The sequence below is a fragment of the Salmo salar genome, chromosome ssa22 (assembly GCF_905237065.1).
Source record: "Salmo salar chromosome ssa22, Ssal_v3.1, whole genome shotgun sequence".
Classification (NCBI taxonomy): Eukaryota; Metazoa; Chordata; class Actinopteri; order Salmoniformes; family Salmonidae; genus Salmo; species Salmo salar.
In genome coordinates, this window is record NC_059463.1 from 57,714,157 (window position 1) to 57,734,081 (window position 19,925).

Here is a 19,925-nt window from a genome sequence, read left to right on the forward strand (position 1 = left end):
TGGGCAGCAGGGGAGAGTTACAGGACAGACAGAGACTAGCCAGGAGATGTACTGGGCAGCAGGGGAGAGTTACAGGACAGACAGAGACTAGCCAGGGGATGTACTGGGCAGCAGGGGAGAGTTACAGGACAGACAGAGACTAGCCAGGAGATGTACTGGGCAGCTGGGGAGAGTTACAGGACAGACAGAGACTAGCCAGGAGATGTACTGGGCAGCAGGGGAGAGTTACAGGACAGACAGAGACTAGCCAGGGGATGTACTGGGCAGCAGGGGAGAGTTACAGGACAGACAGAGACTAGCCAGGAGATGTACTGGGCAGCAGGGGAGAGTTACAGGACAGACAGAGGAGATGTACTGTATGGATGAAGAGATTCTCCTCTGGCTCCCATCTAGCTGATGGAGTGTAATGTTCTCGTCACCCACCCAGGGACTGTCTAGGGAGATTGGATAAGGGATTGATGGATGGACAGTATGTTATATTACCCTGCTCAAATCACTCCTTTCCTCTCTCATTACAAATGTTAACTTCACACCTCCTCCAGTCCGTCCATCACTGTCATCCACACAGATACATGATGTTTCCCTCCGCCCATCACTGTCATCCACACAGATACATGATGTTTCCCTCCGCCCATCACTGTCATCCACACAGATACATGATGTTTCCCTCCACCCATCACTGTCATCCACACAGATACATGATGTTTCCCTCCGCCCATCACTGTCATCCACACAGATACATGATGTTTCCCTCCACCCATCACTGTCATCCACACAGATACATGATGTTTCCCTCCGCCCATCACTGTCATCCACACAGATACATGATGTTTCCCTCCGCCCATCACTGTCATCCACACAGATACATGATGTTTCCCTCCGCCCATCACTGTCATCCACACAGATACATGATGTTTCCCTCCACCCATCACTGTCATCCACACAGATACATGATGTTTCCATCCACACAGATACATGATGTTTCCCTCCGCCCATCACTGTCATCCACACAGATACATGATGTTTCCCTCCGCCCATCACTGTCATCCACACAGATACATGATGTTTCCCTCCACCCATCACTGTCATCCACACAGATACATGATGTTTCCCTCCGCCCATCACTGTCATCCACACAGATACGATGTTTCCCTCCGCCCATCACTGTCATCCACACAGATACATGATGTTTCCTCCATCCACACAGATACATGATGTTTCCCTCCGCCCATCACTGTCATATACACAGATACATGATGTTTCCCTCCGCCCATCACTGTCATCCACACAGATACATGATGTTTCCCTCCGCCCATCACTGTCATCCACACAGATACATGATGTTTCCCTCCACCCATCACTGTCATCCACACAGATACATGATGTTTCCCTCCGCCCATCACTGTCATCCACACAGATACATGATGTTTCCCTCCGCCCATCACTGTCATCCACACAGATACATGATGTTTCCCTCCGCCCATCACTGTCATCCACACAGATACATGATGTTTCCCTCCGCCCATCACTGTCATCCACACAGATACATGATGTTTCCCTCCACCCATCACTGTCATCCACACAGATACATGATGTTTCCCTCCGCCCATCACTGTCATCCACACAGATACATGATGTTTTCCTCCACCCATCACTGTCATCCACACAGATACATGATGTTTCCCTCCGCCCATCACTGTCATCCACACAGATACATGATGTTTCCCTCCGCCCATCACTGTCATCCACACAGATACATGATGTTTCCCTCCGCCCATCACTGTCATCCACACAGATACATGATGTTTCCACCTTTTCATCCACACAGATACATGATGTTTCCCTCCGCCCATCACTGTCATCCACACAGATACATGATGTTTCCCTCCGCCCATCACTGTCATCCACACAGATACATGATGTTTCCCTCCGCCCATCACTGTCATCCACACAGATACATGATGTTTCCCTCCGCCCATCACTGTCATCCACACAGATACATGATGTTTCCCTCCGCCCATCACTGTCATCCACACAGATACATGATGTTTCCCTCCGCCCATCACTGTCATCCACACAGATACATGTTTCCCTCCGCCCATCACTGTCATCCACACAGATACATGATGTTTCCCTCCGCCCATCACTGTCATCCACACAGATACATGATGTTTCCCTCCGCCCATCACTGTCATCCACACAGATACATGATGTTTCCCTCCGCCCATCACTGTCATCCACACAGATACATGATGTTTCCCTCCGCCCATCACTGTCATCCACACAGATACATGATGTTTCCCTCCGCCCATCACTGTCATCCACACAGATACATGATGTTTCCCTCCGCCCATCACTGTCATCCACACAGATACATGATGTTTCCCTCCGCCCATCACTGTCATCCACACAGATACATGATGTTTCCCTCCACCCATCACTGTCATCCACACAGATACATGATGTTTCCATCCACACAGATACATGATGTTTCCCTCCGCCCATCACTGTCATCCACACAGATACATGATGTTTCCCTCCGCCCATCACTGTCATCCACACAGATACATGATGTTTCCCTCCGCCCATCACTGTCATCCACACAGATACATGATGTTTCCCTCCGCCCATCACTGTCATCCACACAGATACATGATGTTTCCCTCCGCCCATCACTGTCATCCACACAGATACATGATGTTTCCCTCCGCCCATCACTGTCATCCACACAGATACATGATGTTTCCCTCCGCCCATCACTGTCATCCACACAGATACATGATGTTTCCCTCCGCCCATCACTGTCATCCACACAGATACATGATGTTTCCCTCCGCCCATCACTGTCATCCACACAGATACATGATGTTTCCCTCCGCCCATCACTGTCATCCACACAGATACATGATGTTTCCCTCCGCCCATCACTGTCATCCACACAGATACATGATGTTTCCCTCCGCCCATCACTGTCATCCACACAGATACATGATGTTTCCCTCCGCCCATCACTGTCATCCACACAGATACATGATGTTTCCCTCCGCCCATCACTGTCATCCACACAGATACATGATGTTTCCCTCCGCCCATCACTGTCATCCACACAGATACATGATGTTTCCCTCCGCCCATCACTGTCATCCACACAGATACATGATGTTTCCCTCCGCCCATCACTGTCATCCACACAGATACATGATGTTTCCCTCCGCCCATCACTGTCATCCACACAGATACATGATGTTTCCCTCCGCCCATCACTGTCATCCACACAGATACATGATGTTTCCCTCCACCCATCACTGTCATCCACACAGATACATGATGTTTCCCTCCACCCATCACTGTCATCCACACAGATACATGATGTTTCCCTCCGCCCATCACTGTCATCCACACAGATACATGATGTTTCCCTCCACTGCCATACAGGCACAGGTACATGATGTTTCCCTCCACAGCCATACAGCCACAGATACATGATGTTTCCCTCCACTGCCATACAGCCACAGATACATGATGTTTCCCTCCACTGCCATACAGGCACAGATACATGATGTTTCCCTCCACAGCCATACAGGCACAGATACATGATGTTTCCCTCCACAGCCAGAGGCTTTGATTTATAAGTTCACCTTTATTTAACCAGGTAGGCCAGTTGAGAACAAGTTCTCATTTACAACTGTGACCTGGCCAAGATAAAGCAAAGCAGTGCGACACAAACAATACAGAGTTACACATGGAATAAACAAACATGCAGTCAATAACACTGTGTGCAAATAAGGTAAAGGGAGGTACGGCAATAAATAGGCTATAGTGGAGAAATAATTACAATTTAGCAATTAAACACTGGAGTGACAGATGAGCAGAAGATGATCAGAATGGTAGACTATACAGATGGGGACAGGGAGGATGAGGTCATATCCTGTATAAAAGTGGCAGTAGTGGCTGACGTCCTGTCATTTTCCAGAGTCAATGTTGTGAGGGCTCTCTGCATTCTATACATAAGGGCATTAATATCACAGCATGTACAGTAATGTAAAGCCACATTTAAACCAGTCCTGTCCAATAGTAGGAAATCTTTACAGTGAATTTCATCTGTCACTTCTGACTGGACAACTGATAACTAGGACCTTTCTCTCTGCACCATCACTACTAATATGAGATAAAGAGCGCACACACACACACACACACACACACACACACACACACACACACACAGTCCTTCCCCCCTAAAAACGAAATGTCTAGTATGTCAGCAATCAAGTTAAGATAGATCATTTTCAAAATACAGAAAGTCGGTTATGATGCCAAAAAAGGAACTGAATTTCTGTACTTTTAAAGTGAAACATCTTGAAAACTTGATTTCTGACATGCAAAACATTTTTGGGACTATATCAACAACAGACTAATGAAACAAATACCAACAGATTGTTTCACAGGGGCCTATCAACCCAAGCATCGTTATTAAGCTGCGTCCCAAATCACACCCTATAGGGAATAGTGGAACATTTGGGACTCAGTTCCAAGTCTCTCTCGCTCTGGGGCCTTGTCATATATGGCTCGGAAAGCGTCAGTAATTCCCAATTAAAATAAATTATAAGTTAGGCAATATGCAAATCGAGTGGCCGGGTAGCTAGTCACTTCAAAACAAGATGTAGACAGTAGATTTTCGTATTTTTCCTTTGTCCTCCCTCTCTCAGGATCCATTACTCTGATGCTTTTGTACTTTAAATTGATGTTGTTTATTTTTTTTTCCCCCTGTTCTACTCATTAGGCTAACGGACAGACAGGAGCACAAAAGACAACATGAAGTGTTGAACTGTACTACTCATTATATTAGGCTAATTAACTGACATTCTAGTGATGGTGTTTTTGATCAACATTGTCTGTACTGTGGCTGTTTTTCCTCTGTACTACTCATTATATTAGGCTAACAGATAGTATTCTGATTGTGAGGTGTTTTTGATCAACATTGTCTGTACTGTGGCTGTTTCCTCTGTACTACTCATTATATTAGGCTAACAGATAGTATTCTGATTGTGAGGTGTTTTTGATCAACATTGTCTGTACTGTGGCTGTTTCCTCTGTACTACTCATTATATTAGGCTAACAGATAGTATTCTGATTGTGAGGTGTTTTTGTTCAACATTGTCTGTACTGTGGCTGTTTTTCCTCTCATACTTAGACTTAAGAAACATGAGTCTTCATTGTGGAAACCGACAGACTACCAGAGACTCATTAGGATAACAGACAAGAGGCAGACACACACACAGGTAGGTCTGGGACTGAAGGAGCACATACACACAGGCAGGTCTGGGACTGAAGGAAGCACACACACACAGGTAGGTCTGGGACTGAAGGAGACACACACACACACACACACACACACACACACAGGCAGGTCTGGGACTGAAGGAAGACACACACACACAGGTAGGTCTGGGACTGAAGGAGCCACATACACACAGGAGGTCGGCGGGGCACACACAGGTAGGTCTGGGACTGAAGGAGGACACACACACAGGCAGGTCTGGGACTGAAGGAGCACACACACACAGGCAGGTCTGGGACTGAAGGAGCACACACACACAGGCAGGTCTGGGACTGAAGGAAGACACACACACACAGGCAGGTCTGGGACTGAAGGAGACACACACACACAGGTAGGTCTGGGACTGAAGGAGCACATACACACAGGTAGGTCTGGGACTGAAGGAGCACACACACAGGTAGGTCTGGGACTGAAGGAAGACACACACACAGGCAGGTCTGGGACTGAAGGAGCACTACACACAGGCAGGTCTGGGACTGAAGGAAGACACACACACACAGGCAGGTCTGGGACTGAAGGAAGCACACACACACACAGGGTCTGGGACAGAAGGACACAGACACACAGGTAGGTCTGGGACTGAAGGAAGACACACACACACAGGTAGGTCTGGGACTGAAGGAAGACACACACACACAGGTCGACTAACACACACACACAGTAGGTCTGGGACTGAAGGAAGACACATACACAGGCAGGTCTGGGACTGAAGGAGCACACATACACACAGGTAGGTCTGGGACTGAAGGAAGACACACACACAGGTAGGTCTGGGACTGAAGGAGCACATACACACAGGCAGGTCTGGGACTGAAGGAAGACACACACACACAGGTAGGTCTGGGACTGAAGGAGCACACATACACACACACACACAGGTAGGTCTGGGACTGAAGGAAGACACACACACACAGGCAGGTCTGGGACTGAAGGAGCACACACACACAGGCAGGTCTGGGACTGAAGGAAGAACACACACACACAGGTAGGTCTGGGACTGAAGGAGCACATACACACAGGCAGGTCTGGGACTGAAGGAAGACACACACACACAGGTAGGTCTGGGACTGAAGGAAGACACACACACAGGTAGGTCTGGGACTGAAGGAAGACACACACACAGGTAGGTCTGGGACTGAAGGAAGACACACACACAGGTAGGTCTGGGACTGAAGGAGCACACACACACAGGCAGGTCTGGGACTGAAGGAAGACACACACACAGGCAGGTCTGGGACTGAAGGAAGACACACACACAGGCAGGTCTGGGACTGAAGGAGCACACACACACAGGTAGGTCTGGGACTGAAGGAAGCACACACACAGGCAGGTCTGGGACTGAAGAAGCACACACACAGGCAGGTCTGGGACTGAAGAAGACACACACCAACCACACACACACACACACACACACACACACACACACACACACACACAGGTAGGTCTGGGACTGAAGGAAGACACACACACACAGGCAGGTCTGGGACTGAAGAAGCACACACACACACACACACACACACACACACACACAGGTAGGTCTGGGACTGAAGGAGCACACACACACAGGCAGGTCTGGGACTGAAGAAGCACACACACACACACACACACACACACACACTGACTGAAGGAGCACACACACACACACACACAGGTAGGTCTGGGACTGAAGGAAGACACACAAACACACACAGTGAAGGAACAGTGCACAGGAAAACTAACAGGATCAAATACAGGGATATGGGACCAACTACAATCTCGTGATAATCTAAATAAATACAAGGGTAGGATTGGATGGAATACAATTATAACTGCTACAGGCTAGGGTTGAAGGGGATCACTAATGAGCAAAATAAATCAATAACTTAGTGATGGTAAAACAAAAAAGGAACAAACTTACTTTGGAAACTAGCAATGGATAAATCTCCTGTAAGCCATGCAAATGAGTCAGATGAAACAAAAACAATATTAGCATGAAGAACAGAAGAAAAAAAACAAAGAAAAAAAAGAACCTAAGATGGACAGATTGGACAAGAAAGAGAAAAACTAGCTGAGAGGGGGGGGAACCCCCCCCACCACCCATCAACTTGTCACATGAAAGGTGAAGGGCATCAATGACTTTGTAAATGTCCCATTTATAACATATAGGCTTCGGCAACAATGGCTTACAACTCTGTGTTTCTACTTGATCCCGATCCTTCAACGTCAGAATGTCACATCAAGATATAGGATAACTAGTGTCTGGAGTTGAATTTAAGTGCCTTTGACACTAATGTTTTTATTTGACCAAAGCTATACAAAAAAAAAAAAAATGAAGAACAGTATGTCATTGCTCTTGCTGACAGGGAATCTATACAAGGTCACATTAGCTACTGGTGCCAGCTACACATTAGCTTTAGATGCCAGCACCTTTTTAAAATCTCACACAAACATATATATTTAACATATACCCATATATATTTAACATATACCCATATATATTTAACATATACCCAGTAACAATCATTAGCCTTCAGTAACCCAGTAAGGTCCTCCCAGAGATCCACCTGGACAACCAATCCAGGCAATACCATACAGAAATGGGAGGTAGGTGAGGCAGGTAGCCTAGTGGTTAGAGTGTTGGGCCAGTTACCCAAAGGTTGCAGGATCGAATCCCCAAACCGACAAGGTAAAAATCTGTCCCACTGTTCCCCGGTAGGCCGTCATTGTAAATAAGAATGTGTTCTTAACTGACTTAACTGCCTAGTTAAATAAAAAAGGTTCAATTACAAATATTTTACATTTAAAACAGAAACCAGCCAAGGGTCATTTTCCTGATTGATGCTTGAGACAAACTGTATTTTCAAGTAGCATTAGGCTGGAGGGGGCCAGGGAAAGCCCATCCTCTATTTGAAGCAGGAAACAACGTTTAAACATCTAAAAACACTCAGTGTATTTTCTCCATCAACTTGCCTTCAGAAGAGAAAACACAATCTGTTGAGAGTGTTAATTCATCTTATGTTGTCTTCAACACTACATATTCTCACTACGCTGCAGGCTCTTCCTCATGTCCAGGTATACCCAGTGTAAAGTATTTACTGTAAAGGCATACATAGTGTAGGTTTGGAATTTCCTACTTTAAAAAGGGATTTTTTTTAATGCACTAATCAAATCAAATGTTATTGGTCAAATACACATGGTTAGCAGATGTTAATGCGAGTGTAGCGAAATGCTTGTGCTTCTAGTTCCGACCGTACAGTAATATCTAACACGGAACTCAAACCGGCTGCGAGCATGCGCCACCGTGCAGAAATTGATTTTGTCCCCTCACACCAAACGCGATCAGGATACGCAGGTTGAAATATCAAAACAAACTGTGAACCAATTATAATAATTTGGGGACAGGTCGAAAAGCATTAAACATTTATGGCATTTTAGCTAGTTAGCTTGCACGTGCTAGCTAATTTGTCCTATTTAGCTAGCTTGCTATTGCTAGCTAATTTGTCCTGTGATATAAACATTGAGTTGTTATTTTACCTGAAATGCACAAGGTCCTCTATTCCGACAATTAATCCACACATAAAACGGTCAACCGAATCGTTTCTTGTCATCTCTCCTCCTTCTCTTGACTTTATATTGCGATTGGCAACTTTCATAAATTAGGTGCATTACCGCCACTGACCTCGTTCATCTTTCAGTCACCCACGTGGGTATAACCAATGAGGAGATGGCACATAGGAACCTGCTTCTATAAACCAATGAGGAGATGGGAGAGGGAGGACTTGCAGTGCGATCTGCGTCAGAAATAGAACTGACTTCTATTTTAGCCCTTGGCAACGCAGACGCTCGTTGACGTGCGTGAGCAGTGTGGGTGCAATAATTGAATAACAGATTTCTAAATTTATTTTGCAATGCTCGCACACGAAACGCGAGGGGTGTGGTCAGCCTGTTAGAAGTAATCTAACAAATTCACAATGACTACCTTATACACACAAATCTAAAGGGGTGAATGAGAATATGTACATATAAATATATGGATGAGCGATGGCCTTGTGGCATAGGCAAGATGCAGTAGATGGTATAGAATACAGTATATACATATGAGATGAGTAATGTAGGATATGTAGACATTGTTAAAGTGGCGTTATTTAAAGTGACTACTGATACCTTTATTAAATCCATTTATTAAAGTGGCCAGAGACGCACCCATGTCAAAGTGTAAATTGTGTTATATTGAGGATTAACTATGGCTCTATCCTTTCTACCCACTGCATGCTGGGTACCACAAATTGGTTCAGAAGAGCTTGAGTACACACACACACACACACACACACACACTGACTGTTGTAATTAGGGTTCCCAAATGGTACCCTATTCCCCTATTTAGTGCACTACTTTTGTCAAGGGCCCCTAGGATGGAATAGGATGCCATTTGGAACACAGTCATGGTTTATCAGTTTTAAATCAGAGCAAAGTAAATACAAACACAACATGTCAACCAGCATCGTGGTAGTTTTTCACTTTGAACTTTGAACTTTATGGGACCTCATAGTATACCAGGGTAGCTTAAACTCCATGCACATTGATAGAAGGAGAACATTTCAAGAATATGTAATGACTAAGTCTATGCTATTGTTGCTACAAAAAAATGTTGTTTCTCTACTTGGGTCTGCAAGTTTGATGCCTCTATGTGAAAGCAAATGGATTTTGTTGGACAGAAATACCCCATTTACTATGGACTACTAACACCTAAAGAACACAGAATATCTGTACCACTCCATATACTGTGAGCCCGGTCCAGGAACGGTTTAGCCCGGTACCGGAACGGTTTGTGTTCTTAAGTAACTACATTGCCGTCATTGTCACGCCAATGTTTGGTAATGGAATGTCAATGAGTGACAAGAAGTTGGCATGATGACACAAACAGACTGGGACTCAGGCTGATATACTGTCCTTTAAACAGATGACAGTATGACTATACAAAACACCTGTATTCAAAAACAAGCAATCTGAACTGATAGACCCCACTGATCAGTCACAACAGTTACATGCCAGGTGTAACAGAGGCCCAGTAAAGATGCTGATGAAGTGTATACCAACTACACAGTGAAGAGGAATGAGGAAGAGGACCGATTTCTCCTGGACCTTTTTCACTTTACATACCTCCGGCACTATAAATAAACACTTCCTGTCTCTGAACACTGTCTCTGAACACGGCTCACTACTAATGACCTCACAGGAAAATATTACTATTATTTTTTTAAATGGTGCTTTTCCTCTCCATCTCACTCAGACTTGCACACAAACACACTGAAAGATCAATAAACAAAAACAAGATGGGTTTCATAAAAATAGGAATTATAAAACAGAAGAGGAAAGGACTATTTATGGGAACATGACACTACAAAATAGGCCAGTTGGCTGATTAGCCCCAACGTTGGATTTATTACAAAGATGTGAGTGGACTGAGGGACAGACACAGTGGAGTATGGATAGACAATAGAACAGCAGACAGACAAGAGTATGTGAAGGAATATCTCTATAGTATAGTGGTGAGAGAGAGAGAAGTAGGGAGAGGAAGAAAGAGAGAGAAGTAGGAAGAGAGAGAGAAGGAGGGAGGGAGAGAGGGAGGGAAAGGAGAGAAAGGGAAGTAGGGGGAGGGAGAGAGGAGGGAGGGAGAGAGGAGGGAGGGAGATGAGGAGAGAGAGAAGTAGGGAGATGAGGAGAGAGAGAAGTAGGGAGAGAGAGGAGGTTATTAAAGGTAGAGGAGAAAGTGGGAAAGGAGAGGACAGTGAGGAGAGAGAAGTGGGAGGACAGAGAAGAGGGAAGAGGAGGAAACTTACTCTGCAGACTGGGAAGGTTGGTATCCTCTGGTTTGGTTTTGAGCAGATGAGGCAGCCGTGTGTACCTGTACCCAAACCCACAACCCTGTAAGAGAACAGAAACTATGGTGAGGCTGGGGTTAATGAGGACAATACACGAGAGAGAGAGAGAACGAGAACCCAGACCCACAGCCCTGCAACAGAACCCATGGTGGGACAATTGTGAACTTGTGCACTGAGAAGCTAAACCAGAAGATGGCAGAGGGCACGGTGCTGATAGAGGAGAACCAAGGACAGGGTACGTACCCTCCACAGTCGTACCAGGATCCAGTTGGTCTGAGCCCAGGGCCTCTGTTCATAAGGGGCCAGCAGGTTTCTCATCATGGACACACGTCTAGGAGACAAACAAACTCTTTCACATACGAGTCTCGGCGATGCTTTCACATACGAGACTCGGCGACGCTTTCACATACGAGACTCGGCGACGCTTTCACATACGAGTCTCGGCGACGCTTTCACATACGAGTCTCGGCGACGCTTTCACATACGAGTCTCGGCGACGCTTTCACATACGAGACTCGGCGACGCTTTCACATACGAGTCTCGGCGACGCTTTCACATACGAGTCTCGGCGACGCTTTCACATACGAGTCTCGGCGACGCTTTCACATACGAGTCTCGGCGACGCTTTCACATACGAGTCTCGGCGACGCTTTCACATACGAGACTCGGCGACGCTTTCACATACGAGTCTCGGCGACGCTTTCACATACGAGTCTCGGCGACGCTTTCACATACGAGTCTCGGCGACGCTTTCACATACGAGACTCGGCGATGCTTTCACATACGAGTCTCGGCGATGCTTTCACATACGAGACTCGGCGATGCTTTCACATACGAGACTCGGCGACGCTTTCACATAGAACACAGCTTGCAAGACATACCTGATGCATGTGAGAGAAATTATTGGCATAGAGCGAAGAGGCTATTTGGTGTCTATTTTTGCTATGTTCACAAGACCAAAAGTAGCGTATAAACACATACAAAACGCACGCACTACAATACACACAGTACTCACTGTTCCTCTGGGATCCTCTCCACAGCTCTGAGGGATTGTGGGTAACACACGTAACTGGCCAGAGCCTGCATGAGGGAGTCTTTGATGTCTACGGAGAGAGAAACACACACACAACAAAACGAGATTTAAAATTCAAATACAGACTCTACCAGACACCAGAGGGATATGCTATGAAGCAAGCTAGATCTAGTCAGGCTTCTCATAAAACTAGCCAGCTTCAGTTAGCTTCACATTCCAGCTCAGGCGTCATCCGTACCACAAACGGTGGATATCGGTCGTCCGTCTGCTGCTAACTCTAGAAGGCCTGAATCTGCACGTGCACGTCCAGCACCTAAACTCTTCATTTAAGAGACAATGGTGAACAACTACAGCAAGCTATGGCTGGATATGGGTTGTTAGAAGTTCCATCTGTCTTTTATTCCACAAGCTTATTGTTAATGCATATCGTTAATGTATTTCTACCTCAATGTGCCACGATGGTCATGAAAATATATGCATATTTAACAGTAGAATATGCCCGGTGTTGATTTGCACCAGGAGCCGGCAGTCTAGTAAATCCATGTACTGTAATATACACAATCCCAAAGAAATTACATTAATACAATAAAATTTTAAATCAATAAAAATCATGATATCAAGACAATTTATTTCAAAAGAAGACAATAGCATGTTTTGAGTTGTATTTATCTGTGCTGATCCGAGGCTATATGGCTGTGCCATGCCAATGAAATGAAGGTGTTAATTTAGCAGACATTACACTCATACTATCCTGCCCTACAAGTCAAAACACAGTAAGAATATAGCCTCCAAAAAATAAAGGATTTTTCTTTTCTCCAAATGGCAGTAGCCAAGTGAGGTACGCGTTGATCCATGGTGATTCTAGGAAAAAGTTGTATTTTGAAACAGAGCCAATCTGCACAATTGAAAAAATAACTTGGCAAGATTCATTAGAAATCTTGCCAAATAACAGGTTCATTAGAAAACAGTTCCCTTCCTTGCTGTGTTGTTCATCAGTGTCAATCTGACAATTGACAAAATTGTCACCCATCAGGTGATTTAATATCATCTTAACGCCACATCTGTTATTATACGTGTAAAATACGTTTAAAATATAGTTTAGGTGTAGGTTGGCAGGGCCAGTAGGTGTGGGTTGGCAGGGCCATTAGGTTGGCAGGGCCATTAGGTGTAGGTTGGCAGGGCCATTAGGTTGGCAGGGCCAGTAGGTGTAGGTTGGCAGGGCCAGTAGGTGTAGGTTGGCAGGGCCATTAGGTTGGCAGGGCCAGTAGGTTGGCAGGGCCAGTAGGTGTAGGTTGGCAGGGCCAGTAAGTGTAGGTTGGCAGGGCCAGTAGGTGTAGGTTGGCAGGGCCAGTAGGTGTAGGTTGGCAGGGCCATTAGGTTGGCAGGGCCAGTAGGTGTAGGTTGGCAGGGCCAGTAATAGGTTGGCAGGGCCAGTAGGTGTAGGTTGGCAGGGCCAGTAGGTGTAGGTTGGCAGGGCCATTAGGTTGGCAGGGCCATTAGGTGTAGGTTGGCAGGGCCATTAGATTGGCAGGGCCAGTAGGTGTAGGTTGGCAGGGCCATTAGGTGTAGGTTGGCAGGGCCAGTAGGTGTAGGTTGGCAGGGCCAGTAGGTGTAGTTTGGCAGGGCCATTAGGTGTAGGTTGGCAGGGCCAGTAGGTGTAGGTTGGCAGAACAGCTGGTGCTCTCATGCATAGTTCAGTGCTGCTAGCCTCAAAGTGTACATAGAAGGTATTTAGCTTGTCTATTAGGCATTTCCCTTTGTAATCCATGATAGTTTGCAAGCCCTGCCACATCTGATGAGTCAGTCGGTGCAGTAGGATTTGATCTTGAATTGACCCTTTGCCTGTTGGATGGTTCGTCAGAGGGGGTTGCAGGATTTCTTCTTGGCGTCCGGATTAGTGCCCCACTCCTTGAAAGTGGCAGCTCTAGCCTTTAGCTCAGTGCGGATAGTTCCTGTAATCCATGGCTTCTGGTTGGGATATGTACGTACGGTCAATGTGGGTGCAATGTCGTCGATGCACTTAATGAAGTCGGTGACTGATGTGGTAAACTCCTCAATGTTTCCCGGAACATATTCCAGTCTGTGCTAGTGGAACAGTCCTGTATCTTAGCATCCACTTCATCGGACCTCTTCCGTATTGAGCGCGTCACTGGTACTTCCTGTTTGAGTTTTTTCTTCTAAGCAGGAATCATGAAGATAGAGTTATGGTCAGATTTACCAAATGGAGGGCGAGGGAGAGCTTTGTATGCGTCTCTGTGTGTGGAGTAAAGGTGATCTAGAGTTTTGTCGCCACTAGTTGCACAGGTGACATGCTGGTGAAAATGAGGTAAAATGGATTTCAGTTTCCCTGCATGAAAGTCACCGGCGGTGGGTAGAGGCGATTCATCCACTCTCCGACATGGTCTCGTCAGGTATCCCACAAGCCTGCCTCTATAGCACCGTCTACTCCTCCTTCCAGTGTCAGGTATCCCACAAGCCTGCCTCTATAGCACCGTCTACTCCTCCTTCCAGTGTCAGGTATCCCACAAGCCTGCCTCTATAGCACCGTCTACTCCTCCTTCCAGTGTCAGGTATCCCACAAGCCTGCCTCTATAGCACCGTCTACTCCTCCATCCAGTGTCAGGTATCACGCAAGACTGCCTCTATAGCACCGTCTAACTCCTCCTTCGAGTGTCAGGGATTTTAACCTGGACCACGATAAACAACACGACTTTGACTCATTGAAGTAGACGTCCAAAACGCTTTGTCCTTTATAACAAAATGCAATTTAACCACTTGTCTGTCTGTTGTATCACCCTGTCTCAGGCCCTTCCAGTCAACACCACCTCATAAGATGAGGAAGTACATTGTATATGAGGATGGCCTGCTGCAGTTGTTTCAGAGAGGTCCAGTTTGCAGCACAACATGCGACAGGGAGAAGACCAGCAAGGGAACCCACTGCATTACGCAGACATGCCCTCGATGTGAGCATTCCTATAAAATGGAACTGGGAGGATACTTGAAATCAGGTTGGTGACATTTCACTTCAAAACAGTTTCGAGTGTTGTCCCAATTCACCTTCAAAACCTAGCCTGGTGGAACCAGCCTGATCGCTGCGTTATCCATTCTATTTCACTTCACAAACAGTGAGGGGAAAAAGTATTTGATCCCCTGCTGATTTTGTACGTTGGCCTACTTACAAAGAAATTATCGGTCTATAATTTTAATGGTAGGTTTAGTTGAACAGTGAGAGACAGAATAACAACAAAAAAATCCAGAAAAACGCATGTCAAAAATGTTATAAATTGATTTGCATTTTAATGAGGGAAATAAGTATTTGACCCCCTCTCAATCAGAAAGATTTCTGGCTCCCAGGTGTCTTTTATATAAAAGACACCTGTCCACCTGTCCACAGAAGCAATCAATCAATCAGATTCCAAACTCTCCACCATGGCCAAGACCAAAGAGCTCTCCAAGGATGTCAGGGACAAGATTGTAGACCTACACAAGGCTGGAATGGGCTACAAGACCATCACCAAGCAGCTTGGTGAGAAGGTGACAACAGTTGGTGTGATTATTCGCAAATGGAAGAAACACAAAAGAACTGTCAATCTCCCTCGGCCTGGGGCTCCATGCAAGATCTCACCTCGTGGAGTTGCAATGATCATGAGAATGTTGAGGAATCAGCCCAGAACTACACGGGAGGATCTTGTCAATGATCTCAATGCAGCTGGGACCATAGTCACCAAGAAAACAATTGGTAACACACTACGCCGTGAAGGACTGAAATCCTGCAGCGCCCGCAAGGTCCCCCTGCTCAAGAAAGCACATATACATGCCCGTCTGAAGTTTTCCAATGAACATCTGAATGATTCAGAGGACAACTGGGTGAAAGTGTTGTGGTCAGATGAGACCAAAATGGAGCTCTTTGGCATCAACTCAACTCGCCGTGTTTGGAGGAGGAGGAATGCTGCCTATGACCCCGAGAACACCATCCCCACTGTCAAACATGGAGGTGGAAACATTATGTTTTGGGGGTGTTTTTCTGCTAAGGGGACAGGACAACTTCACCGCATCAAAGGGATGATGGACGGGGCCATGTACCGTCAAATCTTGGGTGAGAACCTTCTTCCCTCAGCCAGGGCATTGAAAATGGGTCGTGGATGGGTCTTCCAGCATGACAATGACCCAAAACACACGGCCAAGGCAACAAAGGAGTGGCTCAAGAAGAAGCACATTAAGGTCCTGGAGTGGCCTAGCCAGTCTCCAGACCTTAATCCCATAGAAAATCTGTAGAGGGAGCTGAAGGTTCGAGTTGCCAAACGTCAGCCTCGAAACCTTAATGACTTGGAGAAGATCTGCAAAGAGGAGTGGGACAAAATCCCTCCTGAGATGTGTGCAAACCTGGTGGCCAACTACAACATTTTACATTTTAGTCATTTAGCAGACGCTCTTATCCAGAGCGACTTACACTGAATGCATACATTTCATACATTTTTTTTTTTTTTTCATACAAGAAACGTCTGACCTCTGTGATTGCCACCAAGTACTAAGTCATGTTTTGCAGAGGGGTCAAATACTTATTTCCCTCATTAAAATGCAAATCCTTTTATAACATTTTAGACATGCGTTTTTCTGGATTTGTTGTCTCTCTTATTCTGTCTCTCACTGTTCAAATAAACCTACCATTAAAATTATAGACTGATCATTTCTTTGTCAGTGGGCAAACGTACAAAATCAGCAGGGGATCAAATACTTTTTTCCCCTCACTGTATCATAACATCTGACATGAACTAGAAAGGTGAATGCAGGGTTTAGATTGGTTTCAACATGCTAATCATAACCACCATTGATGCTGTAATCAGTGCTCTGTCTGTGTGTGACCAACCAGTATCTTTGATGAAGGGCCAGAAGCTGATCTACGCTGTCAGCCTCACCTCTTTGTCTGCTCACCAATGGTTGTCAATGGGGAAACCAGAATTAGGTAGGTTCAGTCTGACTTATTTAAACTTCAACATAGTTTGTTTGTCAGATATCACCTATCCTAAATGCTATTGGTAATAGAACAGTGACTGTGTGTGTATGTGTTCACAGAAACATGTATGGAGCCAGAACATGGAGACTAGCAAGATGATGTGATGAAGTCCAGGCTGACAGACAGGCTAGATACTGATGTCTCTGAATGGACAGAGACCAGACACTCTGACAGACAGGCTAGATACTGATGTCTCTGAATGGACAGAGACCAGACACTCTGACAGACAGGCTAGATACTGATGTCTCTGAATGGAGAGAGACCAGACACTCTGACAGACAGGCTAGATACTGATGTCTCTGAATGGACAGAGACCAGACACTCTGACAGACAGGCTAGATACTGATGTCTCTGAATGGACAGAGACCAGACACTCTGACAGACAGGCTAGATACTGATGTCTCTGAATGGAGAGAGACCAGACACTCTGACAGACAGGCTAGATACTGATGTCTCTGAATGGAGAGAGACCAGACACTCTGACAGACAGGCTAGATACTGATGTCTCTGAATGGACAGAGACCAGACACTCTGACAGACAGGCTAGATACTGATGTCTCTGAATGGACAGAGACCAGACACTCTGACAGACAGGCTAGATACTGATGTCTCTGAATGGACAGAGACCAGACACTCTGACAGACAGGCTAGATACTGATGTCTCTGAATGGACAGAGACCAGACACTCTGACAGGCAGGCTAGATACTGATGTCTCTGAATGGACAGAGACCAGACACTCTGACAGACAGGCTAGATACTGATGTCTCTGAATGGAGAGAGACCAGACACTCTGACAGACAGGCTAGATACTGATGTCTCTGAATGGAGAGAGACCAGACACTCTGACAGACAGGCTAGATACTGATGTCTCTGAATGGAGAGAGACCAGGCACTCTGACAGACAGGCTAGATACTGATGTCTCTGAATGGAGAGAGACCAGACACTCTGACAGGCAGGCTAGATACTGATGTCTCTGAATGGACAGAGACCAGACACTCTGACAGACAGGCTAGATACTGATGTCTCTGAATGGACAGAGACCAGACACTCTGACAGGCAGGCTTGATACTGATGTCTCTGAATGGACAGAGACCAGACACTCTGACAGACAGGCTAGATACTGATGTCTCTGAATGGAGAGAGACCAGACACTCTGACAGACAGGCTAGATACTGATGTCTCTGAATGGACAGAGACCAGACACTCTGACAGGCAGGCTTGATACTGATGTCTCTGAATGGACAGAGACCAGACACTCTGACAGACAGGCTAGATACTGATGTCTCTGAATGGACAGAGACCAGACACTCTGACAGACAGGCTAGATACTGATGTCTCTGAATGGAGAGAGACCAGACACTCTGACAGGCAGGCTAGATACTGATGTCTCTGAATGGACAGAGACCAGACACTCTGACAGACAGGCTAGATACTGATGTCTCTGAATGGACAGAGACCAGACACTCTGACAGAAAGGCTAGATACTGATGTCTCTGAATGGACAGAGACCAGACACTCTGACAGACAGGCTAGATACTGATGTCTCTGAATGGAGAGAGACCAGGCACTCTGACAGGCTAGATACTGACGTCTCTGAATGGAGAGAAACTTGGAGAGGCCTGACACTATCTGTATCGTCTGGGATTGACAATTAAAAATGAAAGGTGAACATTGTTATATTAGCAGAACACTGCTTCTATGGTATTACGTAAAGGGTTGTTTATTCTACATGGGCCTGTTACTACATTTAAACGTTATAAAAAAACAGTTTACTCTGGAGGCTACTGACTGATTCAAAGCTTCCTCCAGCATCTCACCATACATCTGCCTGTAGTTATTGAAGTCAACCTGCAGGAGGTTTGTTAGTTGTGATTGAGTGGGGAGGAAACCTCTGTGGGCAAGGTTCTGACAGATGGGTGTGTCTTGGTGGTGGCAAGGACACACCCACATCAAACCACACCCCCAAGCCAACTCTGGTTTGGCTTCGGTCTCGTCCTCCAGCATTTCTTGAAGAGCAAGCCAAAAAACCAAGTACCAATCAGCGGATGCAATTCCCTTTTAAGAAAAGCTAACTGAACTGGATCAGAAACAAAACAATAACAGTCAGAACCCTGAGAACTGAACATGGCTTCCTAACTCGTCTGATGCATCTGAGACAACGAGATATGAGGATCTCATTCTAAACGAAGCCAAAACAAACACGACGGAACATAAATAAGAAGAATGTATCCAGTCACCGTGACAACAAGCAGAGAGTCACACAACGCTGAGCCCGGAAAAGAAACAAACACACTGGCTCAGTTCCAAATGCCACCCTTTTCCCTATTTAGTGCACTACTTTTGACCGGGTCCCATATGATTTTGATCTAAAGTAGTGCCCTATGTAGAAAAAAGGGTGCCATTTGTTACGCACAGAGTGTCTGATACTGATAATTAACACTGAAGCTTTTATATGACCATACATTTGGATTTGTTATGTATTGTATATAAATACTAAGATGTGTATCTAAGACATGACTGATATCTTATGAATAGAGTTAGATTTGAGTTAGGATTCATCTGAAATGGCACACTACCACTATATAGTGCACTACATTTGAAGGGAGCCATTTGGGACCTATATAGGGATTAGGGTGAATTTGGGACTCATGCTAAGTGTATCTGAGGTGACTTGACA

General features: G+C 45.7%; 1 protein-coding gene across 2 annotated transcripts in view; it reads right to left on the reverse strand.

Annotated features, from left to right (window-relative positions):
* rnf123 (ring finger protein 123) overlaps positions 1 to 19,925 on the reverse strand; it is a 270,077-nt gene that overhangs the window by 173,061 nt on the left and 77,091 nt on the right. For both annotated transcript variants that reach the window (XM_014168343.2, XM_014168342.2), the window contains exons 28-30: positions 12,215 to 12,302; positions 11,443 to 11,530; positions 11,158 to 11,242 (exon numbers count right to left, since the gene is read on the reverse strand). In XM_014168343.2, coding sequence (XP_014023818.1) covers positions 11,158 to 11,242; positions 11,443 to 11,530; positions 12,215 to 12,302 — 261 coding nt within the window. The remainder of the gene's footprint in view (positions 1 to 11,157; positions 11,243 to 11,442; positions 11,531 to 12,214; positions 12,303 to 19,925) is intronic.